Source organism: Symphodus melops (assembly GCF_947650265.1).
Source record: "Symphodus melops genome assembly, chromosome: 1".
Lineage (NCBI taxonomy): Eukaryota > Metazoa > Chordata > Actinopteri > Labriformes > Labridae > Symphodus > Symphodus melops.
Window position 1 is genome coordinate 5617727 of NC_136691.1, and position 26707 is coordinate 5644433.

At 42.3% G+C, this 26707-nt stretch overlaps 3 protein-coding genes across 3 annotated transcripts in view; 2 read left to right on the plus strand and 1 right to left on the minus strand.

Annotated features, from left to right (window-relative positions):
- The window catches only part of susd6 (sushi domain containing 6), a 30553-nt gene extending 17579 nt beyond the window's left edge, over positions 1-12974 (plus strand). Inside the window, exons 3-7 of the mRNA XM_079347832.1 lie at positions 6988-7182; positions 7455-7649; positions 7790-7928; positions 9386-9858; positions 10610-12974. Coding sequence (XP_079203958.1) covers positions 6988-7182; positions 7455-7649; positions 7790-7928; positions 9386-9858; positions 10610-10635 — 1028 coding nt within the window. The 3' untranslated portion in view covers positions 10636-12974. The remainder of the gene's footprint in view (positions 1-6987; positions 7183-7454; positions 7650-7789; positions 7929-9385; positions 9859-10609) is intronic.
- Positions 12975-14481: 1507 nt separating this feature from the next.
- Positions 14482-20693, plus strand: srsf5b (serine and arginine rich splicing factor 5b). Its single transcript, XM_079347936.1, has 8 exons — positions 14482-14618; positions 14867-15020; positions 15707-15777; positions 15879-15998; positions 16260-16332; positions 17695-17768; positions 17900-18007; positions 19147-20693. The coding sequence occupies exons 2-8, from the start codon at positions 14895-14897 to the stop codon at positions 19451-19453; spliced, it is 879 nt and encodes a 292-aa protein (XP_079204062.1). The 5' UTR covers positions 14482-14618; positions 14867-14894; the 3' UTR covers positions 19454-20693.
- A 331-nt stretch (positions 20694-21024) lies between these two features.
- slc10a1 (solute carrier family 10 member 1) lies at positions 21025-26563 on the minus strand (the record flags this gene model as incomplete). The annotated part of the gene is made up of 7 exons (XM_079362799.1): positions 21025-21047; positions 21794-21993; positions 22105-22283; positions 22876-23146; positions 25624-25736; positions 26348-26434; positions 26522-26563. The coding sequence occupies 7 exons, from the start codon at positions 26561-26563 to the stop codon at positions 21025-21027; spliced, it is 915 nt and encodes a 304-aa protein (XP_079218925.1).
- Between the last annotated feature and the right edge of the window lie 144 nt (positions 26564-26707).

Sequence of the window (26707 nt, forward strand, 5' to 3'; positions counted from 1 at the left end):
GGAGCTGTTCCATCTTATCTGATTTGTGGGCACTAGTTAAGTCTGAATGTCTTCACAGTTGAGGATGTTTAAGTGCTCAGATCATTCTTTATCTGTGACATGGATTTATGCCGTCAGTTCAATGTCTGATACGACATGGAAATCACATCAATATATGAGATATTAAACAATAAATACAGATATTAGATCAGCTCTGTCTCATAGGGTTTACCGGCCGATGTAGACTATTTGAAGCATCATTTGTCTGCAACACGTTACTCAAGATACTCAAAATAACCCTTGTGTATTTTCACTGGGAGCTGAGTGATTCACAGTCTCATCCTCTCCAAAACAACAAGATAATGTCAAATAGTTTCACATGAAATAATCATTTCTCTAGAGTCCTTCGGCTACCAGGATTTGCATGGTGCGTGTAACCTCCAGTGCTTATTCAGCCAGCCTCAAGCGGACACTGCTGGATGTTGCACTTCCACATTGGCTTCAATTTTCAACACCGGAGGTGGCCTAGAAAGGTTTAATGCCCCGCTGAAAGCCCACTGTTTGAAGAAAAAAAACCTTTTTAGGCTGATATTGGACTTTTTTCAGGGGGTTGTCCTTCAAAATGGGAAACAAATAGCTGAGCTCTGTATTAAACAGCTGAGTCAACTGACCAATTCTAAGCCAATTAAATGTGTGGTAACAAAATAAGTAACCCCATTCAGCATTCAGCTAAACAAGGCACACTGGGGCACGTGCAACCTATTGTACGTAACTGTATGGATTGGTGTGGACTCAAACCTATTATCCCTTCTCCTCATATTCATGTTTCTCTGTCCCCTGTTTTTCACACCCAGGACCTACCACCTTCCCACAGAGCACCTCCAACAACAGCTTGTACTTTTTCATAATAATGAATGTGTTTCATGCTTACACGGTTCCCGCTTTGATCTGCAACTTTCTACTCTACAAAGTAATGCAAGTCCATTTTTTTACAAGCGTATTTCTACATTTCGTTCCAACAATCTTTCCCCCTAATAAAAACAAGCTTGTAATGTGTCTGTGTGACAGTGTTGGAGCGTGACAACTTTTCACCTGCTCACAGTAAAACATGACCCTGGTAGTATCACTCACTCAGACATCAAGCGTCCCCAGTTTCACCCAACCGGGTCAGCGTGTAGCGCTGTGTCACTGATACGCTTTTCAGTTCTTTAAATGTGTCAAAGAATGAAAGTTTGTGCAGGAGACGCAATCTTTACACAAACGTATGCACGCAAAATCACATTTCTGCAGTTTCACTAAGAGTCGCCCATAACGTTGAGTTCATAGATGTGTTTCCAAAAGATGTAGATGCAAAAGGTGCACTACACTGGAGCAAGCCTTGTCAGAGGAGTCTGGTGTCCCAGGGTCTAGGTCTAGGATTTCCCATCCAGACATGTGTCCTGCCTGGGACCTTTGTTATTTAGCTTACCCCTTTTTCCTTATCTCCTTCACCAAGATTTCAGAGCTCCACACATGAACCATGAGAGAGGCACAAAACAAGCCCGACAGCTTGCAGGAATGATGTTGGAATGAGCTAAAATAAAAAAGAATAACAAAATAAAACACATACACTGCCCAAATAAGACAGCAACATCATCAAACAACACAACAAGACAGCATGTGAGAAGGGAACAGATGAACAAAAACATATTTACCAGGACAAAGAGAGCATCATCATCCCCTTGGTCTTTAGCTTAATCCAACACACAACCCCCCACAGTATTTATACACACAAACAAATTCCCCCCGCTCCTTGACACAGTTGAGCAGACAAACATTCACACTGGAAAACACACCCTCTTTTATAGCCTATTGTTCTGGACTGTAGAGCGACCAAACATCTGGCTGCAGAAGTCGTCAGTATCTGATCTGCTTTCGAGCGCTCCCAGCTTGTAATAGAGGATAATTAGAATTTTAATTTGCCTCTGCAAAGGCGGCTAAAACCCCTTGTTTTTCTCTCCCCACCACCAGTGTTATCCTTAACCCCCCCCCCCCCCCCCCCCCCCCCCCGCTCCTAGCTGGTGAGCACCATTGGTAACAGATGGGGAAAGGGAGATATTCACAGCCAGGCAGGCACTTCAGAGCAAGGCAGGGGATTTGAACACCCCCTGCAGCCTGAGTCTCCTCCGGCACGGCCCTGAGGCGACGGATGTTGGGATTAGGAATCAGCCTCATGAGCTCCCTGTCCTGGCCCAGTCCTCCCACTACACCGACCTTTTTAGCAATTAAGCTCTTTGATCAGCTTACAGTCGTGTGCTGTGAAGATTTCTCATAGTTTAACCTTTTCATATGACCACTTTAACCCCTTATGTTAAACAAGGAATTAGCTTAAGCGCTGTTCCTGTCCTCAAATCTGACACATTCTTAAACACGTCTCCACTGAACAATTTTGTAATTCACAAAACGTGCCCCCCCCCCTTTTTTTGACCGGCTTTCACAAGACACTTGTGACTCTGCTTTAGTCATTATAGTTTTCGCCATTTCTCAAAAACTCTGTTCTCTTCAGCAAACTTTTAACATCAGACCGGTGGGAGAACAGCTTGTGTTTAACTGTGACTCATTCCCTTCCTCATAAGCACAAAACATGGCGTGCTGACATCCACTCTAGCGTTGCTCAGTGCTTTAATCTTTTTCTTTTTTTCCCCCTCTCAGCCAATATTCAATCTTGGCTTTGAGAGTGATAGTGGAAAAGGAAAGACAGCAAGGTTATGTATCTGACGCACTCGTCCATCTCTGGATTGTGAACCGGTGTTTGTTCTCGTCTTTGACAGTGTCTCTTGAGTTGTTCTAGCCCAGCCCACGCTGTGGTATGTACTGTCAGCTGCCTCCTCCTCCTCCTCCTTCCACTGTTGCCGTACAGCGCCTCTCCCTAACACACAAAACTATTGGACAACCTGCCACGACATGTCTCTTTTTGCCTTGTAATCGCTCAGGGCCACAGCGCTCCATGATGCTGATATTTTTCTGCTCTCCCTTCACGCCCTTTTCTCTGTGCTCTCTGTGTTATCAAATGATGAATACCTTCTCCTGTCACTATTATTCCCTCTTCTTTTCTCACCACTCTGCCTGCTATTTTTTTTAACATCGTTCTTATCTTTTCTTGTCATTTAAAAGGTTTTCTAAATTCCTTTGATGTAACGTGTATTTATATATGTGAATGTTACGCTCTGGCTTCTTTTGAGAAGTACAATCCCTGGGGAGAGGAAGTCTGAGGCAGCTTTTTTTCCTCCTCGGAGTTTGACAAGCAGTCTTTGGTATTTTTTGTCTTTCCATGTTTAATCTTTATTTTTCTTCTATAGTTGACATGAGAATGACACGTTCTATTCTCAGGGGATTTATTGTCCTGTGCACAAAAAGAAAATCTACTTTTGAATTCCATGTAAATGAGTTGCCTTTAATCGAAAACAAAAAAAAAGAGTCTGAAAATCATAATTCTTTTCCTCCTCACCTACTTTAATCATTTGGCCATCGACCATGAACAAATCTAAATATAATTACCAAGAGCCTGGTCCAACACTATCTTTTTTTCCTCACAATATTCAGCTTCTTGGAATATGTTGGTAAAATAAGAAATCACTTAAAGAAATGAAATATTATACTGATACTGAGAGTGATTGAGAATGACTGAGAAAGCACTTTGAGGGTTTTTTTCCCCAGTGTTGTTATTACTGTGTGAGAAAGGTTAACAGCCTTTTTGTGATCTTTGTTTTGAGAAATGAAATTACAGTCAGCAGCATTGTTACGTGCTGCTCTATTATACTGGCATGTTCGTCCTTTTACTTTGATGGAAGGTGATGGAAGTGGCTCGCTGTAACCACAGGGTTTTTACAGCATGAGACGTCGGTTTGTAGCGCTTCCATGCGCTGCCATGGGTATGAAAATGATCCTGGCTTCATGCTTCCTTCTCTTCAGTGACCTCTGTGACCGGATCTCTCTGCAAGAATTAACCTTAGCCGGGGTTAAGCCTCCCACTGTAACCATTTTTAGCGCTTTATCAACTTACCCCATGCTAATGCAAAGCAGTGCCTTGTAGATTTACTAACATAAACAACACTGGTTTTGTTTAAAGCTGTAACCAGCTTGTCCCTTTGTGTATTTAGAACATGTCACGACTGCTTTGGCCCTTTTCTCTCTTTGAGTTTAAACAGATAATTGTGTTTATCTCCCTGAGCTCAGACTCTTCAGCGTGTCCCTCTTCCTTGTTTATATATACTGCAGTGTACATAGTGTACAATTTGTACTTTGTTCAGATCCCTGTGGACTACCGATACAAACAGCCTATTGTAAGTGAAATGTTCAAGTGTTTGGAAAGCCACATTTCAAACACAGGGCATAGAAGTACTCTCGTCTTTTTATACGAAGATGAATACATTTCTCAAAGGAGCATCTGTCTTCTGCAGTTGTATTGATAGCATTCTGAAAGACAAAAGTTGACCTCAGTGACTGTTAAGGCTATTTACTCAAACTGTCCCCGAAGGCTTTTTGTGTCCCCTGCTGCCTCCCAGCCGGGGGTCATCGATTCATCACCTTTACCACCTCCATTAGCACCATCTCCTCCTCAGAGAGCATTTAGCTGCTCTGAAGCAACTCGCCAAACAACCGCTCAGGTCACGGTGTCAAATGTCATCAAGAAACGTGTGTGCAGATAATGGTTCTGCTTGAGAGAGTCAATGAAGTACCTCCGTCGGCTAGTGTGGCTCTCAACATGTGTAATACACTGAATTATGTTTCATTTCAAGGAACTACTGGCTCATGACTCTACTGTAGTGGCTGTCATGTTTAATACTGAAAGACACAACTTCCTCTTAATTTTATTGAGTGATTGATGTAAGTTTCATAATGAAGCTAGAACTTCACTGTCATCAGCGTTTGTTCTTTCATATCTAGTTTTTATTTTCACATCATGTGTTTATTTATTTATTTACAGAGACTGTACACAAAATATACAGTTGTGTGGAAGGGCCAGCGTGCACATTTTCAGCTGCATACCTCTGGCAGATTGTTGACACATCAGCAGCAATGAGCAGTGTTCACACTTCTCCACATCCAATCTGGATCCAATAACACACCCTTTTGGTATCACACGACTCAGTGCTGGGAGTGTCTTTGTTTTTGGGTGTTGACTTTGTGTGTGTGTGTGTGTGTGTGTGTGTGTGTGTGGGTGTGTGTGTGGTTGTTTGGATGAGCAGGCTCGCACGTTTTGAGTGTTTGCATTTAATCTTGTGCTGCCAGTTTAGAACAATGTTTCAGCCCAGAGATTAGAGGATGTTAGAGGCGCTGCTGTGGAAATAGTCTCTCTTTCAATCTCGAAGCACACACAAAGTGGCTGTTTGCAGTGTGTGTGTGTTTGTTTATGTCAAGCGAGTGATAAGACCCTGCAATAGACCATGGCTAATATGCTTCATAAACACTCAGACCGAGGATTAAATAATGTGGTCATTAGTTTTGATGATGGCACTATTAATGTTCCCTTTTGCGGGGGTGTTTAGACGTGCTTCTGTCTGAGTTACACAGAAAATCAGTGTGCTTTGTATAATTCCATATAATGAATCTAACAGATAAGATGTATAGATAAACACTAGACATCGTCCTCTCATTATAACAGATTAGATTACATTTAATGGCCCAGATGGGTTTTAGCTAAGTGTTGATTGTGTCGGAAACATTTCCTGTGAATCCAAGCCTGAAATTCTTCCAGAAGCACTTCGCAGATAAGTTGTTATAAAGTTGGTAGGTCTCTATCTAAGGTTTCCACAGGCTAATACAGAAGATAAGTCAAAATGCACTTAAGTCCTCCTGCTATCATGTCTGTGTTTACACAGTTGCTGTCAGACCTGCTGGATTAAGATTCTCCATTCTTGCCAGATTGCTGCTCCGAATGTGTGTGTGTTTTATTACATGTGACTTTGAGTGGATGTTTTCAGAGCTGTGGGAGTGCTGCAAAACATGAGAGAATTTATCCTGCCATAAAACACACACACACACACACACACACACAACTAGACTCAAAGGAGCTGATGTGTGAGACTGCAACATTATTGGCAGAGTATGGGAAGGTGGATCAAAGCATAATTAACACAAGGATGTTTGCTTCACCCTGTCCTCATTGGCTGGCTGAGGGTTTCAAGTCATTACTGCCAAGTAAATAAGTCTCCCTTAACATCCTTCCTCAGTCACAGTCCCAGTAGTAGCGTTAAATAATGACAGAATAAGGAGTAGGAGATAATCCAGAGAAATTAGATCTATATATGGCGCTCCTGGAGTGGATATTTTAACCCACTTCAGCGTTCCCCTCTACTGCACAGCATTGTTGTATCCACCTAACCTGTCATGTTTACACACTGATTCGCCAGTGCTTGTGTTAAATGCAGCCTAGTTTCAAGTAACAATACCACTGAGCTTTAATCATTAGCTTAACCTGTCAACTTGACAGAGCCTCCCTGTGAAAAGTAGTTTGACCCAGTAGCAGCTGCCTGCAGGGGAGACCAGCCGGCAGTTTGTGTCAGCTTAATGATAGACCGGCACAATGTTGCAGCAACAACACATTAATGTAATTCTAAAATCTTAACAGTCACAGGAGAAGTATTACAATAGCACACAGTACATTCTTATGATGGAGACATAATAGGTGGCATTATTTGTTGTAAATAATCTGTTTATCAGGCAGAACTGTTGGTACAAAGGTTCAGGCCACACGTGAGACAGATTGTTTTTGTTCCCCCGGCAGGTCTGGAATGCATGCAAATGTTTTCATATATTAAAAATTAAGAAGCTATATAATCTGTGTACAAGCAGTTTCTAACTCTGCTATGTTTACTTACATTCATAGCATTCATTCATAATAACGTTGTTCATATTTAAGTCGGATAGGAGCCTTGTAAATAAGCAATAACTGATCATAAGTTCAAGCAGAAGCCAAAGAAGCAGCAAACTAATTCTTCTTCACTTCCTTTGTCTCCTTGTGTGCAGGTTGTGCGAGGCCACCCGGCGTGCAGCACGGAGACCTGCTGAACCAGACCGAAGCCAACCGGGGCTCCTTTCCCCCCGGCACCCTGCTGACTTATGGTTGTGAACCGGGCTACACTGCAGATGGTCCCACAAGCATCATTTGCACCAGCTCTGGAGCCTGGTCCCATCAACCTCCAGGCTGTGTCAGAAGCAGTGGTGAGCAAATATTCAAAAACACACCACAAAGCACATAAAGACATCATACTAATTCATGTACTAAAAATGTGTTTCCTGTTTGTTGTCATCATGATTTGAAGATACTGGTGGTTAAAAAAACATCACTAGAAAGACTAAAGTCAGCTTTATGAAATCTGTGATTGAGCGTGCATGCTTACCACATTAAAACTGCATCACTTCACGACCGTGCAGCATCAGAAAACAGTAGGAACAATTTAAATTGAATTAAAATCCCAACTGCCTCTCCACAGTGTGTTCACCCCCGACTGAACCAGAGAACGGGGGCTACCGCTGTCACCCGTCCCCCTGCCACCGCCTCACCCAGAAGACCGTCATCGAGTACTTCTGTGATGAGGGCTACGCTCTGAAGGGAGACTACAAGTTCCTCACCTGCCAGAACGGGGAGTGGGACGGGCCAATGCAGATCAGCTGCAGGCTCACGCAAGGTCGGTCGCCGCGGCTCATTTGAGCGTTTACTCTGTCTAACATCTCTGTAAAGGCACAACATCTCAAACAGGAATTGTAAATCACAGTCTGTGAAACACACTTACACTTCCTCTTCATCTTCTATTTCTGCGTCCCTCAGACAAGGAGCCAAGCTCTCCGCTGGGTATACCAGCTCTTTCTATCGTGGCGTCCACAGCCAGTTCTGTGGCACTCATCCTGCTTTTAGTCGTGCTGTTTGTTCTTGTGCAGCCCAAACTCAAGTCCTTCCATCACAGCAGGTAAGATACTGTAAACACACACACGCACACACACACACACACACACACACACACACACACACACACACAGGGAAGTTTCTGTTAAATACCATTGTAAAGAATGCTGACATAACTGTTCCCTCTCTTGTACAAGCCATGATTAATTCTGCAGTTTATGAAAATTAAAGAAAGAGAGGAGTTCATAACATCATAGATATTATATTGGTTGAATTTACCAGTTCTTCTCTGATAACATTTCACTTCCTGTTGAAAGTTCTCTTTATAATGCACGGACATGACAGGAATGGGTTAAACAGTTTGGCCCTTGTGCTGTTCACAAACCTTTATCAGTTAGCAGCTAGTTCAAAAAGAGGAAGTTGGCAGCTTACCCTGACCTTTCTTGTGTTACAGCTCATGCCTCTTTACTCATAGAAAACACTTCTTTTGTCAGAGTAAAGCGCAGTTTAGAAAAATGACAGCTATGAAATACTGGGTTATAATGATCTCTGAAGAAAAAGGAGGAAAGTCTCTCGATGATCGCACAGCCTGTCTTGACAAAAACATGCACTCTGTGTTTATGTCTGCACTATGTTTGAAATGTGAAAAGCTCTGAGTTTCACTTTGATGCAGAACATCCAACCTTTGAAGGACTGGTCTGGGCCTATAGTCATAGTGTTAAAAATAGAAACTAAGGACTCCCGCCTGTAATATATCTCTGATCCTCCACTCAATAGGCTCCATTGTAAAGTTGTTTTTAGGGAAGTTGTCGCTTCCTGGGATGACCTGAACATAAGAAAGTACGATCAAATAATAACAATCCTAGCGACCACATTTCCACTTGGCTGTTGTCACAAAGCTGTGACTACGCTCTCACGTCTGTGTTGCTCTGAGTGCATTTCCGTTTCTTCTTCGGCTTCCTAAAGACGTGGAACATGTTCAAAAGGAATTTTATACAGGCCTTTTGTTTCTTACACAAACTACGGTTGGCATTCTTTGAAAGAACACTGCCTTGTTATAGTCTGTGCAGTAAAACGTCCTTCTTGTTTGTCACAAAGTGACACAGCAGAGCTGCTTTAAATCCTTTGCGTGTACACACCTCATACTGGCTGGGTGAAAGACATTACAAACGGGGTTTTTGACATTAACACATCACAACTAGTTTTATGTATGTAAAAACTAGTCCTGTACGTAAGTATGCTGAACCCGAGAAATGAAAGTAAAAGTAAGAAAACGGTGTGGCTAGCTGTGTGTGCTGTGGCTCTGTGATAAAAAAAAAAAAGGCACAATAATCTTATCTAACGCTCGCTGGTACTCTTTGATTAAGTGGTTAGTCTGACGACAGTCGACCCTGAGCGCCTCCTCTCAGAGCTTATACTGCAGAAAGTCACTCACATGGCTGCATCATCACTAGAAACCTTGTGTCCTGATCCGCCTTGTCCACATAAGTCTCACTCTTTGTGTCTCTCTCTCTCCATCAGAAGGGAGCAGGGAGTCTCGGGCCAGTCCGGATCCATCATGGTGGAGGGCGTCCAGGTGACTCTTCCCTCCTATGAAGAGGCTGTATATGGAAGTGGCGGACCCTGTGGATCCTCCGGTCCGCCTCCTTCTCTGCCACCTCCCCCCGCTCCTCCAGAGTCCCGCGTTCCCATCGTGCTGTCTGAGGGTCTTCCTCAGGGAGCCACAGGAAGCCAGGGCCCCAGCAGAACCCGCCACCACAGAGACTTTGACTTTTGTCTCCCATCCACGTCCACTTCATCGTCCTTCTCATCCCGCCATCACGCAGAGACGGTGCTGGTTCATGAAGCGCCATCCTCCTCTTCTTCTTTATCATTATGGGCTAGAGAGCACCCTGGGGGTGCGTGCGCCGGCCCCCTACCTCTCCGTAGAGACTCTGAGAGCAGCGACCAGCACAGTCTGCTTTCTGTCACCTCTACAGATGACTTTTCTGATGGTAAGAGAAACACACTCGACATTTAATGACAAGGGGAGCACAACTCCTATCAATACTACTGTTTTATTCACAAACATCAATACCTTCTTTAAATCAGAAGAAGATCTGAGCCTAAAAGGGATGCACGCAGCGAACTTACTCATTTATTATTCATCGTCTGCCTTTTTAGTCGGAACTAGAATTGCTCATCTGTTCACAGGCACAACATTCAGACTGGGCCCCTCAGCAGTGGATGCTGTCATCCTGTTTCATATGAAACAGGACACAGCACAAGATATCGTCCCCCTCAACTTAAACTTACATTTCTATTTCTATTACTACACAATCAGCCACTAGGAACATCCCTGACTCTATTGACTTCTATTAAAGATTATAGAAAAGCAAGATATGTGACGTAAAAAAAAGGTTGGAGTATGCAATCGTTTTTGTTGAATTTCAAGTTAATACTGAATACATTTGATTATTTATGTTAACATTTAACTTGACGATGCATGGAAGGTAAAATATGGGACAATGCTTCTAAACTCCTGGTCTTTATGGGATGTAGCGTCCACTAGCATTCTGTTTGTACAGCCAATAGGCAGCAGGGACAGAAAGGGTAAGAGCAGTAACTTCTCATGACTTTAACAAAAAAGATCGACACCCACATTGAACAGTTTAGAGTGATGTAATACATTGCATGACTGTGCTAAGGGTCGCTGACCTCTGAACCGTAGCTCTATTCTAATCCGTCTGTTCTGTCTCCCTGCAGATATTCCTCTGCTGAAGGAAGCATGAAGCCTGCCAGCCCGCTATCAGCATCAGCAGCAGAGGCACCCGTTCCCCAAACTCTCATTGCTGACCAGGACTGACTGTGGCTGTCAACCCACTTCCCACTGACTCCCTTCAGCAGAGAAAAGACTAGAACTTTGTTCATCACCCCATGCAACTTCTTCTGCCATCGCTGCCCATGCAGAGCAAAACCAACTACCGAAACTCACAAGCAATGATGGAGCACTACTGGACCCAGCGGCTGGTTCACACTGCAGACAAATAAAGTGGTGCCAGCTTAAGTTAAATCCGGTAGATCCGATGTATATGTGTAAAACACACACTGAGTTAAGGTTGTGTACCATAGGCTATGTATTACCATACACTTGCCTCCTCCCAGGTGTAGATCTCGATATTACCATCGCTCACAGAGGCTTCATGGGAGAAGGCAATAGCAACCGAGACACCTCGACTCCGTCTGGGATTACTGCAGATAAAAAAGATATGAATAAAGTTGTGATGTTAGCTCCTGAAGCCGCAGCGCTCAGAATCTGAATCGTCTTCCCGCTGTACTTGAAAAGTTGTGAGTGGTGGCTGGGTTATTTTTTTTATTTTTATTTTTTTTGTCGGTGAATGCTGCATGTTGTTTTGAGTTATTGCTGTCACAGCACGGTGGACCCACTCTGAATGAAGCATGAAGCCTCCTCTCACTCTCTTTCTCTCTGTGTTTCCGGGGTGGCGTCTAGTGTATGGATTAGTGGAGTTGAGAACCACTTCACAGGAGCTAAAAGCAGGATACAGCGTATGACAGAGCACCGTGTCACCATTATATAAAGACCTGTTCCTTTCTTTTTTCCGTTGCCAGCTGCACCGAGACTGGAAGGTGCTTCATCTGTCACATGACTGGGATTGATTGGTGATTTAGTTCCAGGGATGTACCTGAATAAACCCAGGGAGGCATATTGTCATATTTGGAGAGCAAGTGGAGAAAAGGGTCGTCTTTTAACATGGTGATTGGGCATGACTGAAAACTTAAGCCGTTCTTCTTTTTTTTTTTCACACTCTATTTATTGTTTGGTGTTTGGCTCAGTTTGCTGAATCTGTCTGTGTGTGTGTGTTTGTGTGTCAACCATTTTCTGACTTGCCTGTCCTCAGATCAGAGACTGGCCTCACAATGTCCACATCTTACGCCACAGGAAAATTCTCCCTCCAGCACTGAATAAGTCACATGAACAAACCAGCGTCACTTCAGGCAACCGGTCCATCACACAATGTGTGTATTATTCATCTGCTCTCCAGCTAGAATATTTATCATTTTCTGCTGAATGGCTGGAAAAACACAAGTCCCCTCAGAGGACATGGCTCTCGCCCACCTTCACACTGTACCGAAGACCCTCCACTTTTGTGCATTATTGACACGGCTGCAACTGGTTGCAGTGACACGATGAAAAAGTTTTTGTTATATAGCACCCCCCAGCCCCGCAACATACGCTCACTCCCCCTCCTCACGCCAAGTGCAGACTTAAGAGTTTTGTTAGAAATCATCCTCTGTTTTCATCGCCACTTAAAAAGCTCCGACGGTTGAGCTGGTCACTTTGGAAACGGCATGACTCCGGAGGATCCCAGGAATAACTTTACAAGCTTTTGCTGCTCAGAAAAAAAGAAAAGCTTAAACAGAACATCACATCTGAATTTCTGTTCTCTATTTTATTTGACATTAGTGGCTGCGTGTCAGAGTCGACGGCTACATTATTAATGCAAACAGTGTTGCCTTAGACTTGTACATTTTCTTTTCTTTCATTTTTTTTCATTTTTTTTTTGGGGGGGGGGGGGGGCGGTGTATAATCTTAATACTCTGCGTTGGTTGCTTTACAGTATTGCAACGTGTTCTGTTTTCCCAATGGCCTTACTCTGTTCTTTTCTATTCTATGCATAAGACTGTCTTTGTGTATTTATCAATGAGTTTACTTTTGTTGTGGACACAGCTAAATGAATGTCCAATCCTTCTCTGTCCTCCCCTTTCCAGCTACTGTGATGATGATGATGAACCTCTAAGCACCTATATTTCACTTTTCTTTCGCTTTTTTTTGCTACAAGGCATTAAAACATGATGGGATTGAAAGGAATTTAAAAAAAAGAACATAAATTAACTTTGTGTTTAGAAGCACTGTTGTACGGTGTTGCTTCCCAAAAAAATAACCGGTTAAAAAAAGTACACATCTTGATTCTTACTTTCAATGCTTTTCAGCTTTGTTTTTTCCTCTGTACATGGCAGTGGGTGTGAAGATAGTAATTTAATATTTGTACAAAGTTTAATTTAATTTTACAGTGTGTATATAACTTTCTAATTAAAGCTTTCTTTTGAATGTGGAAGACAACGTGTCATTATTTAAACCAGAAAATATTCTTTTACTTCAATGGTAAGACATTTCCAGTACCTATAAACTATTGCAGTGTCTGAACTTGTACTTGTATTAGTCAAAAGATTATGATTCACTTTTCCTTTGGATGAGTTCCTGGAAGATCTGAACAGTGTCTGGACAAGGACATTTGCTCGTCTATAACATTAGCATGAATGGCTACACTTGCCTTCTTGCTGTCACTGTGTTGACAACATTTAGGGCAATCATCTCAACTTATTTCATCATTTTTTATAATCTACAGTGAAAGTACGTTGTCATGGTTTGAGTTCATATTTATGAATAACGTATTCATAAATGTGTCCTTTACCATGATGCTGTGTTAATCAAACTACATTAGTATGACCTTCCTGAGCTTAGCTGTCTAAAGCTATAGCTTATTATTTAAAAGACCCTTTGTCCTCCTGTTTGTAACACTGAAAACATGATTATTTCTTTTTTAACTTGTAGTTTATTATTATTATTGTTATTATTATTATTACATGTCCTACTGTAAGTGCTATGCAACCATGTTTGACTTGTTCTTCCTCTCTGTGCACTCTATCTGTGTCTCATTGACACCTAGTGGCCAGAAGTACAAACTGCACTTGCAAGTCTCGGATTCAGTGGATGAGTGATTTTTTTTTTTTCTCCTGTGCTCAACTGCTCAACTGCTGTAAGAAGCATTTATATCCGCTGATTGGAGGAAAAATATAAAGGAGAAAGGGTGTGACTTTTTGCAAGCACAAACAAATTCCTGGCACACCGGTGAAGTTCTGGGGAGTGGACATCGAGATTGTGGACTCTCTTATTAATAGGCGACCTGGGTGTCCACCTAAAACAATAAACTGGACTGAACTGATAACAGAAACATACTGAATAAACTAGAAAAGGCCAGCTCTGTTTTGAAGGTAGTGGAAAGGCAGATGGCAAACTCAAAGCAAAGCAAACACAAACACTTATTATTTTAAACAGGAAAGCAATACAAACTGTTTGTAAAGTTGATATTTATGTCGTGATAAACAATAGCACGTTTTAAAATGATTTGTAATTGGACATTTCATGTTTTTTTTAGATAGCCTATACACTAATCTAAAGGATAAAGACAAACATAACTGATCCCCCAGTGGGGCAAATTTGGTTGTTACAGCAGCTCCAGAAAAAAAGGTAACAGGAAATATAAAGAAATATGAGCACGATGGAGCAAGTTTACATTAATTAAATAAAGGGAGAACAAATACAGTAGAATTAAATAATACTAGTATGTACACTTTCACTCGTGGAAACAACATATATGTTCAAAGCATAGAGGAAGACCGTTTTCAATTACTGTCCGAAAATATAAATAAGTTAAACACCTTATTTTCCCCATCTCTGCAGGATAAATCACACTTCAACACATCAGTTGTATCTATGGCAACTGACGAGTCGGCTGCCGTTGTTGAATAGATAACGTAACTTGTCATGCATCATGCGTCCTGCGTCACTGCGTACGTCCTCCTCGTCCATCCACCCGACCTAAACGGCAGAGGCTCCATTTTGTTTGATTTTCGAATTTGCGGTCACTGTTGATAGTCTGAAAGAAAAAACACATCACGACCACATCTGAAGGTATGTTTACTGCGATTCAATGGAAACTTTGCGTTTCTACTGTTTGTTTGTTTGCATGTAGGCTGGTCGCGTGCGTCAAACTGCTCGAAGATTGTCATCAGTGGAGTTGCATGCTGGGGCCTGCTCATATAGATGTGTGGCTAACATGCTTAATTTAGCATCTGTGATCTCGACCGATGTCATCCTGTTATCCTTTTGCATGAAGAGTCGATGAGGGAGAGATTCACGTTTGTCTTTTTTTTTTTTAGATACACACACATCACCGTCTGCAGCACAATGAGCGGATGTCGTATTTTCATCGGGCGGCTGAGTCCGTCTGCAAGAGAGAAGGATGTGGAGAGATTCTTCAAGGGGTACGGCCGCATCCGGGACATCGACCTGAAGAGGGGCTTCGGCTTTGTGGTCAGTTAGGAGGCTTTAGCTTTTCTAGCTTATTTTACACCAAATACATTGCTATTGATGCTGTTTTTGCAGGGATGTAACTCTCATTCATTTTAGAGCATTCCCTCAGAAGATAACGCAAAGGTGTTGTACTCAAAGATCCGTACACTTATATTCTTTTGGTTCAAATGTGCAGCATTTCTGACCTGACTGATTGTTACACATTGCATTTAGCCAATAAGATCACAGCCTACCATCCGTACCCCCCTTTGGTCTGAGTATGATCTCTTGACCTCAGCAGATACCGGATGAGCAGGATGAGGACTAAAAGAGGCATTTCATCATTTGTACCCTGCAGCATCATCCAGCTGTTTAACAAGCTCTGACTCTACAAGATGTACGCTGCACTTTTTATTTAACTTGCCACTAAAAACCTCTCTTTTAGTCATGTGATGGTTTATGTGCCTTTTTAGTCTTTTCTTTTTTTTGTAAAGTTTTTTTATGCTCTCATTTGCAAGAGGAATTCCCCCAGTAAAGGTTTTCATTTATTCAAAGGGATCCATACCCTCCTACTGTTTGTATTACCTCTCTGTTGGTGTACTCTACATTACAGGGAAAAGACTCATTTGGTATTGAGTGGTGTTCCTCAGTGGAAAAACGGCTCAAAGGTTAATTAATGTTGTGAATGTGTGTTTTGTTCCTTGTAGGAGTTCGACGACCCCAGAGATGCTGAAGATGCCGTTTATGAGCTTGACGGCAAAGAGTTGTGCAATGAAAGGTATGAGTCAGTAGATTTCAAGAAGCCAGATTTTTTTTTATCATTTATTTATTTTTTTACATCCACTCCTAATTTATTTTTCCCCGTCTCTGAATCTTCAGGGTGACCATTGAACACGCCCGCGTGCGCCTGCGTGGCGGTCGTGGCAGAGGAGGCAGCGGCGGCAATGGAGGAGGTCGTTTCTCCGATCGCTATGGTCGAGGCTCCCAGAACAGTCGGAGGTAAAGGTTTACACCCCCCCCCCGCGGTTTTGCTAACGACACGTCGACAGATTTTGTTACGAATCAGTTTCTCCGATCATTAAAATAGGAAGGCACGCATGCTAATGAAAGATCGACAAGCACATGACGTCGACATCTGTCTGATGAGGGATTCGCCCTGTGCTCATTACATCCTTAAAGATCGTGATACGAATTGTCGCTTGAAAACCCCTCGTTGTATCTTAACAGCTTTTTTTTCCCCCCCTCTCCTTTTGTGTTTAGCCGTAATCCTCCTCCGATGCGCACGGAGAACCGCCTGATTGTGGAGAACTTGTCCTCTCGCGTCAGCTGGCAGGTTAGTGTCGCTACATGATATGTTCTGCACACAAAAGCCTCTCAGAGCAAAAAAACATATTATTATCACAGCCAACAGTCTGCCTGCAAAAATACACACATCCAGTTATATCATGTTCATGCTGCTAAAAAACATAAGAACTGAGCTATCGAATGTGCTAATGTGTGCTAACAGTCCAAATCAATTTAATGTGATGAGACACTAATTGGTGTTAGAAAAGCACAGCTCTTGTAACTCTGCATCTCAAGCAGTTAAGATATTATTGAAAGAGCAGTCACAGCAAACACTTCATTTGTTGATTTTTTTCAAATTTTAACCAATTCTTCACCCCTTTATTTGCCAGCCTGACTGTTGTGTCATGTGGAAGAGCTCGCTTATGGTGGAGTTAACCCCTTCTGGGTCCTTCTGTCTGGGTTGAGCCTGTGCTGTCAGCCAGTCTGTCCTACACCTAGTTGATGCCTGCTGGTCATGTGAGCGCTCGCTCCACACTAGAGGTGCTGGAGGCCCCCCCACGCTCGCTCGCCCGCACCGCCCCTTGTCGAAAGCAGGGGGTGCCTGGCGTGTGGCAGAGAGCGAGAGAGAGGAAACAGAGAGTTGGCAGAGAGAAAGGAGAGGAGAGAGCGAGAGTCGATGGTGATGGCGTATTGATCGATGGTTCGTTAATTTGAGGGGCTTCGATCGATCGATATCCCCCCTCCCCTCCCCCTTCTGGTGTTCCCGCACATCGCGAGCGAGAGAGAGAGAGTGTGAATGCCTCCCCAGGCGCCCGTGGATATAATCTGCTGTTATGGTGGGCCCGTCCCAAAGGGTTCCGCTCTCAGGTAGTAGTTTCCTCTCTTCCACCCTGTTCACTCTCTTTACTGAGGCGGGGTGCCGAGGCAGGGGCGGTCCCGGCGCCGAGCCCTGTGCTCCCCTTGCCGGGGGAGGTTGCCATGGGGCTCTTGGCGCCAAACGCTGCCCAGGAGGCGCCACTGCAGCTCAGTTCATGCAGATGGTGTTCATGTCTCTGTAGTTGTAAGAGGAGTGGGTCCACGAATCTCAGAGCTGTTAAAAAAAAAAAAAAAAAACACTCAGCTTGTCCAGTCAGAGCACAGATTATCAAAAATTATCTAAATTCAAACACATTTATCAGATTTCCTTCTTCTTTCTTCTTCTTCTTCTTTTATTATGTAAAACAGCATTTCATTGACGAGACAGTGTCCGAGGTTCTTGGACTCACCCTCCTTATCTGCAGTAGCCCTTGTAGTCGTCTCAGACAATCTAACCATCTCTCTTTTTGGGTAAAATCTGTCCTGTTAATGTCTCTGCCAGTGTTTTGTGTCCCGAGCCCCTCCGTCAATTAACTGATGTGTACGTGTGTAGGATCTGAAAGATTTCATGAGACAAGCTGGAGAGGTGACATTTGCAGACGCACACCGGCCCAAGCTCAACGAAGGGTAAGAACATTCTCCCTGTTTACCTTCACTGGACAGTCTGAGACGCGTGTCGTGGAAGGTACGGCTAAATCAGCCGTCCAAGAAAAAAAAAAACTGTAACTTGCCATGTCTGCTTGTTGTGTTTTGCGCAGGGTTGTTGAGTTTGCTGCTTATGGTGATCTGAAAAATGCTCTTGAGAAACTGTCTGGAAAGGAAATCAATGGCAGGAAAATTAAGCTCATTGAGGCAGCAAAGAAGAGGTGAGTAACCTGCCGGAGCCTCCGACGCGTTCACCCACACATCGACACGCCGTCTTCTACTTCTGCGTTCGTGTTGTTGCACCCGACAACAAGTCCAGTTCATTTTATGAGTGAACAGGTTCAACACGTTTGATGATTTATCAGAGAGTTCAATGATCCACCTGCATTCATAGATTTGTAAAACACTGACACATTATTATAATATTTCGACTCAACGACGCCTAAAAAAACGTTGTCTAAACCCCAACGGAGGGTTTTCACAAAACCTGCACAGAATTTCAGTGTTGACTGAAATCTTTGCGTCAGCCTCTGTATCAGAGAGAGACGGGAAAATAAACCATTTGAAAGCTTATAAGTATTTGCTGTAAATGAACGTTCACGTTTTATCGCTTCAGAAGTTTGAGACGAAACGAGGAGACGTCGACGTCTCATCGGGTCTAAATGTGTTATCGCGACCTTCCTCGAGGTCGTAACCCGAACCCTCCGCTGCGGAGGGAACACTCCTGGAATAAAGCCTGTGAAGAACAGTTCACTGCCTTCTAAGTCATAAGAAGTCAGAGTGGAGAACGTTCTGGATTTATCAGATTTTGATTATAAAAAAAAAAATTAAAAAAAAGTCCCAATCCAAAGAAAATCCTGCAGGCCAGTTTCTGACTCACAAGTTCGCTAAATAAATGAAAAACGGTGTGGTGCGATAATAACTTATACGGCCTTATTGAGCACCGCTGTGGGAGTTCATTCACTGGGACAGCCAGTCACATTTATGAAACAAAAAGCAGAGCAAATAATGTCCGCAGACTCGAGCTTTTTTCATTACTAGATTTCGTCAACGTGCCACAAAACACGCTGTTGTTACGCCACCTTCCTCACATTAAATGTGTGATTTAACAGTGCTGAGGCGCAGCATTAGTGAAAGAGACCAGCATGTAAACATGAGCTCAGAGCTTCACACGGAGCTGGTCCATCATGCCTGCTCTGCCGTCTTCTGTTACCGTCTGCACCGAGCTCCTCATGAAAACACTTTGTCCCGTTACTCCACTTCCGTCTCGTCCCCGCAGACACCTTACAGCCTCGTCTTGAACGTTATACAGCCAAAGGTTTGGCTGCACTCTGATGATCTCTCCTTTTCCTTTTCGCAGGTCCAGGAGTCGTTCCCGGTCTGAGAGCTCTTCTCGCTCTCGCTCCCGATCTCGTGGACGCTCTCCATCCCGCTCCCCTCGGCGTTCCCGCAGCCCCGCCAAGGCCAGCAATCGTTCCCGCTCTCGCAGCCGCTCGCCTGCCGGCGGAGCCTCCTCCCCGACCCCGAAATCAAAGGATCCCCCAAAGAGGTCCTCCAAGATGAGCAAGTCGCCCTCCCCTATGCCTGCTCAGAGAGCCTCCGTCTCCCGCTCGCGCTCCCGCTCACGTTCCCGCTCTCGTTCTCCCTCCACTGACAGCCAACGCTAAAAACCCGTGTTTGAGTTCAACAGGAGTCAACAGCAGAAACAGCTTTCAAAATAAGAATCAGAATGGAGCAGTGAGCCCAATAGAGCTCCCATTTCCTCTTCTGACAGCAGGTTTTTTTTTAGTTTTTTTTTTTATGTCAACACTATCGTCAAGCCTTTTTTTAGATTTTAAAAACAACTCCACAAAAACAATGATATTCTATTTTTTTTTCTCCTGACAGGGCATTTTATAATTTAAAAAAACCCCAAACGTACGAAACAGAACACTGTTTCCCATTATTCAGAGTTTTTACAACCTGTAAGTCCTCCCTCCCGTGTTAACTCGTCCAAATAGACTGCTGGTCCACTTCTGCTGCACCGTCGTTTCCTCTCTTAAAGCCGCTCAAATGCTCGGCAGAACCAGGCTCACAGTCATCGGCTCTGTAGAGTAAGTCATCTCTATAACACTTCAAAATCTTTGGAGGGAATTTTCTTCTTTTTTTATTTTTTTTTTTGAAGCATCAGCAGGATCCTTCTGATAAGCTATGTGACCACTTTGTTTACTTTGTGTGCTCATTTGTCTGTTCGTGGAAAACTTTTCGTATCATTTTTTTGGGGGGTCTTTTTTTCAAAGTCCTTGAGCGTCTTTTTTCTGTATTTTCTGACCCAGCTGGTGGACGTCATAGCTATCCCATTTCGATGCTTGCATGTGCTTTTCTTTGAGCAGAGTTTAGACTCTCACAACTTTTCTGTGCATAACACTCAAATACAAACCACCATTCTAACTGGCTTTGGCAGCTTCAGTGTAAAGGACACTGTACAGTTACACTCTATTACTGATGTTAATGAGCTAATCGGTAATAAACTGTAAATAACTTTTTCTTGCAGTTTACAGTGGAATTTTGACTTTGTTAGATGTTAAAAAAAAAAACGTCCATTTGGGATGAGGTCAACACTTTAATGTGAGCACTTTAAGTGGTGTAACTTAAAGAATGCAGTTTATTTGAGCCGTGTTTTTTTATTATTATTTAGTTTAATGGTTTTATGTACAGCATTGCAAACTTGTGAAATGAGTGTGTCGGATAATTCCAAGAACGCGTGTTGGTCTGTGTCTGATGTTTCTGTGCTTCAAATGAACACGCAGACGACGAGTTCAGAAAACTTTTTTTGTACATAAGGATTTTATTTTCAGTGAAAAATGGACGTTTGTATGGTGTAGGAAGAAATTGGACGTGAACAATAAAAAAAAAAAAAAGATTTTACCTAAAGTATACATTTCTTCATCATCAGTGCTTTCTCATGAACCGTTTTTTGTTTCAAGTCGTGCAGCAGCTCTTTAAATGAAAGGTTCTGTCTGTGGGTCAGCAACAGTCCAGACGGGTAGGAATGAAACTACATCACACCGCTACATCCGAGGATTTCTCAGCCTTCTCTTCTGTCTCAGTCGGCTTGTACGTCTCTGGGAGTCGGACAGGTGGATTTGTAGAGGGCGATGTTGAAAATAAAAAGGATGCATATTGAGTTTAACTGTACAAACTTTAATGACTTTAATTTCAGTACCTGTGAAAAAAGAAACACTCAACTGGAATACCATTAAGGAGATCCATTTTGTCGACCTTTATTGAGACGAGCACGTTTAAAAAGTCACACAGTCGTACATGATTTTAAAAGTGTTGGAGGAAGATGCTTCGGGTTGTCGATTCTTTGAATAACTTTTCTGCTCTGTGACTTCAGGACATGTTGACCTGTGTTTTATGTCTGTGAGGTTTCTCCTGCTTCAATACATTTAAAATAGATCGTAAAGAAGCAGTAAGAGGATACATGTAAAAATGGAGTAGATCTTAACAGGGATCAAAAACGACCCTGAGAGAAAATAACCTGAGTATTTATGACCGTGACGTCATGTTTACGGATATTTACTCACATCAGCCAACCACGGAAACGGATGAAATACTTGCGGAATGAATTATAATGGTAAGTAATGATCACATAAACTGTTTTCTCATGAAGTTTTGTTCGTACCAGTATTTGTTTAATTTGATTGTTGACATGTTATGCTTTGGTACAATACGGTTCACAAAAGTCAAAATCCTCGCGTGTGTTATCACACCTGTCAAAGAAGCTAATTCTGATCAAGAGTTTAAAGAACTTAAACCCTGAGTAAGTTAAGGTCGTTTTGAAACTGTGAAGATGGTTATCTCTGTGTTATCGATTTTGTCTCTTCAAAGTTATTACTTAACTCACGTTTGCTCATCTTTCTATCTTTGTATTCGTGCTTGAATCTTCATCTCTCTGTAGATGTGCTGCATTGTTATTTGATGTACACATAGATTTTTTTTTTTTTTTTTTTTTCAAGTCTTACCTTTCTTGTTTCGTGTAAAGTACTGGTGAGACCTGAAGAGCACAATGAGCACGACTGCCTCGATGATCTGCAGGACCCCGAAGACGAAGGGAAACAGAAACAGGGGGCCAATCAGCTCCTGGGGAAAGGCCAGCTTCAGTATGGTGGAGCACAGCTGGACGTTCTGACAGCCTGTTTCCATGGCAACGGTCCTACGCTCCCTGAGGGATGGTGAAGATGTGGATACATAAAGGCATGGTTATTTCATGCCTCAGGTTCCTCAGTAGCTCATCAGAGCTTAAATGAAAAGCAGACAACGGTGTGTGACTCACTTGTTTGTGAGTCTGAAGACCGAGGAGATGATGTAACCAAAGGAGTATCCTATGAAGGGCATGAGCGAGCCGACGGCCATGAGGCGAGGGGCCAGCACACTCAGGATGGAGCCCCCGACCCCGACAGTGACGAGGGCGCAGACCACGACCACAGCCAGCAACAATAAGATTATGCCTGCCTAATTAAAAAAAAAAAAAAACAGGATGAGAACCATAACAGGATGGATCCAGTTTCAGGAATTTGCAATTGTATTTGTTTGGATTTTAAATATTTCAACAAGCAGCTTTAAATGTTCTTAACATGTGACTTTTGTGTGTTCTAAGCATGTTCTCATTGTTCTCTAAATAAATGTGCCATGATTAACATGTTGACACTAAAGTAGTCTAAAAATGCATTTTTTTTTACTTCTGTTTGTCACATTTACTAAAACAAAAAAGTTTCCAGCTGCTATAATGGTCAACATTTTTAATTATTAATTTTAACGTACTTTTTTATTTTTTATTTTTATTTTTTAGATGTATGCCTTATTGGAAAGACAGGACAGTGGATAGAGTCAGAAACCAGGGAGAGAGAGGAATGGAGAAAGGAGCCACAGGTTGAATCTAACCTACACCGCCTGCTTTGAGGACAAGGGATTGTGGGCCGTCTGATCGGGCGCCCAAGTCAGCCACTGCCACCTGCACCCCCATTTTTATCCCTTTTGAGTGAGTCAGCAAACTTGTGTTTCTGCCTTTCTAGCTTAGTGCACGTCAAGTTCTCTTTTAATTTACAGACAATGAATCACTGCTGATTTCATCCAACACTCTGATCCATGAACACCTGCATGCAGCACTAACCCTTGTTATGATCTTAGAGTACTGAGGCCTGTAGTAGTTGAGGAGGATGCCGATGCCACAGGGGACGAGGATCATGGCCAGAGACTTCATGATGTCCGTGTATGGCACAAAGTCCTGCAGGTTGGCGAAGCCCTGACAGTAGACGTAGAGCAGCAGAGGCATCATCCCCAGAGCCAGCAGGGTGGAGCAGGAAGTCATCACTATGCTGTGGGAGGAAAGACACAGGATACATCTTCTTAGTCTGAAGGTATTTTGACTGTGAGAGTAAGTTGACAAGGCAAGCAAACGAGTCTTGTTTTAATGTTGTTTCGTTGTACTCTTTCCCCAGCAGAGTGAATAAAGACCACAGAGAAAAGCTGTCTAACTTATCTTTGAGACACTTCTTTTTTCGTCATAAATGAGGAGTCTAACATGAAAGATAACCACATGTGCCTTGAGTAGTAGTATGACATGCAGGAAAGTAGCGACTGTTCAGACTCGAACCCATCCACCCACCTGGAGGATCAAAGACAACCGCTTGGCGCCCCAGTGGCCCACGAAAAGGCTTTTAACCTTTATTCCTGGACTGTCCTCATGGACTCCATGCTGTTTCTCTTTATGCACTGGTCGGCAAACAAAATATCCAAATCAAACGAACAAATCAAAGCAAAAATCTACTGAGTTTGTTTATGATATTTACAGTATTACTTGTTTTGGAATAAACCCCTCAGATGTCATATTGTAACATCATGTGTGGTGTTACATCTGGAAGGTGTAATGAATGTTGTGGCCTCCAGGTGGTGCAGTTGAAGCATCAAACATGTGTCTATGCATCAAACTTGCTGATTCAGTATTTTCTGTAAACGCTGGCAGCATGACCACAGCTTTATTGTTCTTAAGGACAGCAGCGGTTTAACAACATGCTGCAGTCACCTTTACACTGCACCACATGTGTACCATGTGTCCTGGGGGGGGACGGACACCATTTAGATGTTTTTTGTGAACTGACATATTAGTTTATGAACAGTGAATCAAAACCAGTTTTTCCAAGTGTACATAAATGTTTCTCTTTGTATATTTATGTGTGACAGTAAATATTAAAAGTAGGTAAATTTAAAGAAGTTTTAAACAGAAAAGATCCGTAGAACAGAAAAAGACAGTCGGATATGGAAAATTAATTAGCATACAATGTGAAAGTTCACCAACCATGAACAAAAAACAAATCCTCGCATACATTCTGCGACATATTAAAATGTTTGGCAGATTTTTATACCTGTATGACGTGGTGCAGATAATATCCAGTCTCTACCATGTGTTTTAAAAACTGATGACAACTTGGTTCTGTGAAAATATATCAGTGTTGTCTGATTCATTATTGCCCCTAAGTAAGGCTTTGCTGATAATAATAGTAAAAATTTAAAGTAGCAATTTAAAAGTAATAATAATAATACTAAAAGTGATAATGACATCATATACAAATACACAAAAATATGTCAATGCGAAGGAAGAACAGTGTAAATAGCATTTTGTTTCTGTTTCTTGGACAGCTGAAATGTTATTTGCACTCTACTGCCTTCAAATTGCTATATTTTTGTGCATGTTATCAATATTTTTTATATTGATACTTTTAATTTATACTATTTTTTTCTATTTTTATTGTTGGCATTCATTGTGGACGGCAAAGTTAGAATTTCATTGTGCATGTTGTACTGTGCACATGACAATAAACACTTAGATAAGATCTTATCTGTCAAGAGCCAGATAAGATCTTAGGGCATCTGATAGTACAGGACTGTGCTGTAAAGGTGACACTAAAGTGTACTGCAGAATAAAGTGCTCAGTGAGATGAAATACTAAGACGTCAAAAGTAAAACCTTTAAACACTGTTTTATGAGCACACTAGTGAAATCATGTACATAGTTCAACTCTCCAGGAACTACAGGAAAAAAAAAAAAAACATGCTGCTTCTTATCAAGTCACACAACTCAGGCCACTCTGATTTACACAGCAGCGTCCCCTGCAGCTATATGGAAACAAGTGACAGTGGAGGATTTTCTGGTGAATCTGACTTTAAGTATAGCCGCCTCCCTTTGCTCTTGGACTGGGAGCAGTACAAAGATGAAGTTTAACAAAGATCCTTAAGAAGTGATCTTGATTTATTTAATCAGACTTTGACAAGAGGGTTGATGTCAAAGACGTCAAGATCAGTGAATGGCCATGTAAATTAAAGCCATCAACTCCTTAGTCATGCATAGCTCCAAGTCTTAGAAATGATCAGGTTTAAAGCTCCTGTTCAGAGTTTTCAGCTGGTTATGAAACAACCTGAAATTATTCTGTATGACCTGCAAAAGCAGTCAAGACCAGCAACAATATTTATCATTTCTATAGAATAGTTTTTTAATCACTTTCACCTTTCCCCTGGGTAGCTGTCAGATGAGGAAAACGACAAAACAGCCTTTTTTTTTTAACATTTTAAACAGCAAAGATTCACGATGAGCAATATGTTTAAAAGAAAGCAAAATTAGTTTATTGGTCACTGATCAACACTAACAAGTGTTCGAGATCAAGATGGGCAAAGAGTAAAAGAACTGGCAGCTGTGGCTCAGAGGTAGAGTCTCTCATCTAGAATGACGGAGGTTCAATCCCCAGATTATGAGTGTGTGCGTGAGTGCATGAAATGCCTTTGTGTGTGTGTGTATGTACCTGAGGTTCATATCTCCCTGCAGAGCGAGGGCCAGGATGTTGGAGAGCGTTCCTCCAGGACAGCAGCCACATATCAGAACAACTACAGCTGGTATTTCAGTCAGCTGGAACGCCTGTGGCATGTGTCGGTGTGTCAGTGTCTGTTACTTAGAACAATGTCCAACAGATTTCATTTTGATTTTGGAAAGTAAAACACAGTATATGGGGAAAAAGAGAAAGAAATCCAATGCAACAGCTCTTGTTTTGGGGGGATTATAGAGAAACCACAAATAGAGAGCAAAGTACATCATCTCAAATATTACGTTTTATTGAACAGTCAAACGGTCATAAAACCCTGAGCATTGTCTAACAATATTAACCCCTGTAAGGGTGTGTCTAGTAAATCATAAAAAAAAATCAAAATAAATGTTGATGTTGTCCAAAAAAGCATAATCAGGCTCGTTTCTTAAAATAATGGACGCGCACTCTTATGCTCCTTTGCACCTTTAACAGCACAAGGTTCTATATATGTAATTAAAACCCCAAAACAACACCAGGTTAACACAACTAAGAGCTCGACCAGGTGAACTTGGTGTTTGTTTTAAGATGTTAATGATGAGCAGCATCCATGGGAAGGAAATGACCAGACAGAGTGCTACAGCAAAGCCTTAATTCCTAAATTGAACTCGGCTTGTTGTTATTTATCGTGAGCGCAGAGTCTCACTGTTCCAACAGTAACACTGACCTTAGCTAAGCCAAAGGCTGTCAGAGGCATTACACCATACTGGGCAATCACAGCTATTGCAACCCCCTTCGGTTTCATTACGTGAGCCTGAAAAGAAAGGAAACGACGTTTTAGCACAGGAGTGATCAAGTCTTTTTGACTTTTTATGATGTAATTAAAACTCATAGATGTCACCTTGATCTTGGTCACCTCCATGGTACATCCCATTGAAATCATAGTGATGGTTATCGCAATGGCCAATATCAGGTTGACGCTTTTGTTGATGACCGGTGGCATGACAGGAACAAAACTGGCGTTAGCAGCCGACGAGAAGCTTTCATTTCCCCACACATCTGAACCAGAGAACAGATCCAAGGTGTA

Bases quoted from the DNA above. Each gene is read 5' to 3' on its own strand.
- srsf5b (XM_079347936.1), top strand. From the start codon at position 14,895: ATGAGCGGATGTCGTATTTTCATCGGGCGGCTGAGTCCGTCTGCAAGA. The intron at 15,021-15,706 runs GTCAGTTAGGAG...TGTTCCTTGTAG, and splicing joins AGAGGGGCTTCGGCTTTGTG to GAGTTCGACGACCCCAGAGA. The intron at 15,778-15,878 runs GTATGAGTCAGT...CTGAATCTTCAG, and splicing joins AAAGAGTTGTGCAATGAAAG to GGTGACCATTGAACACGCCC.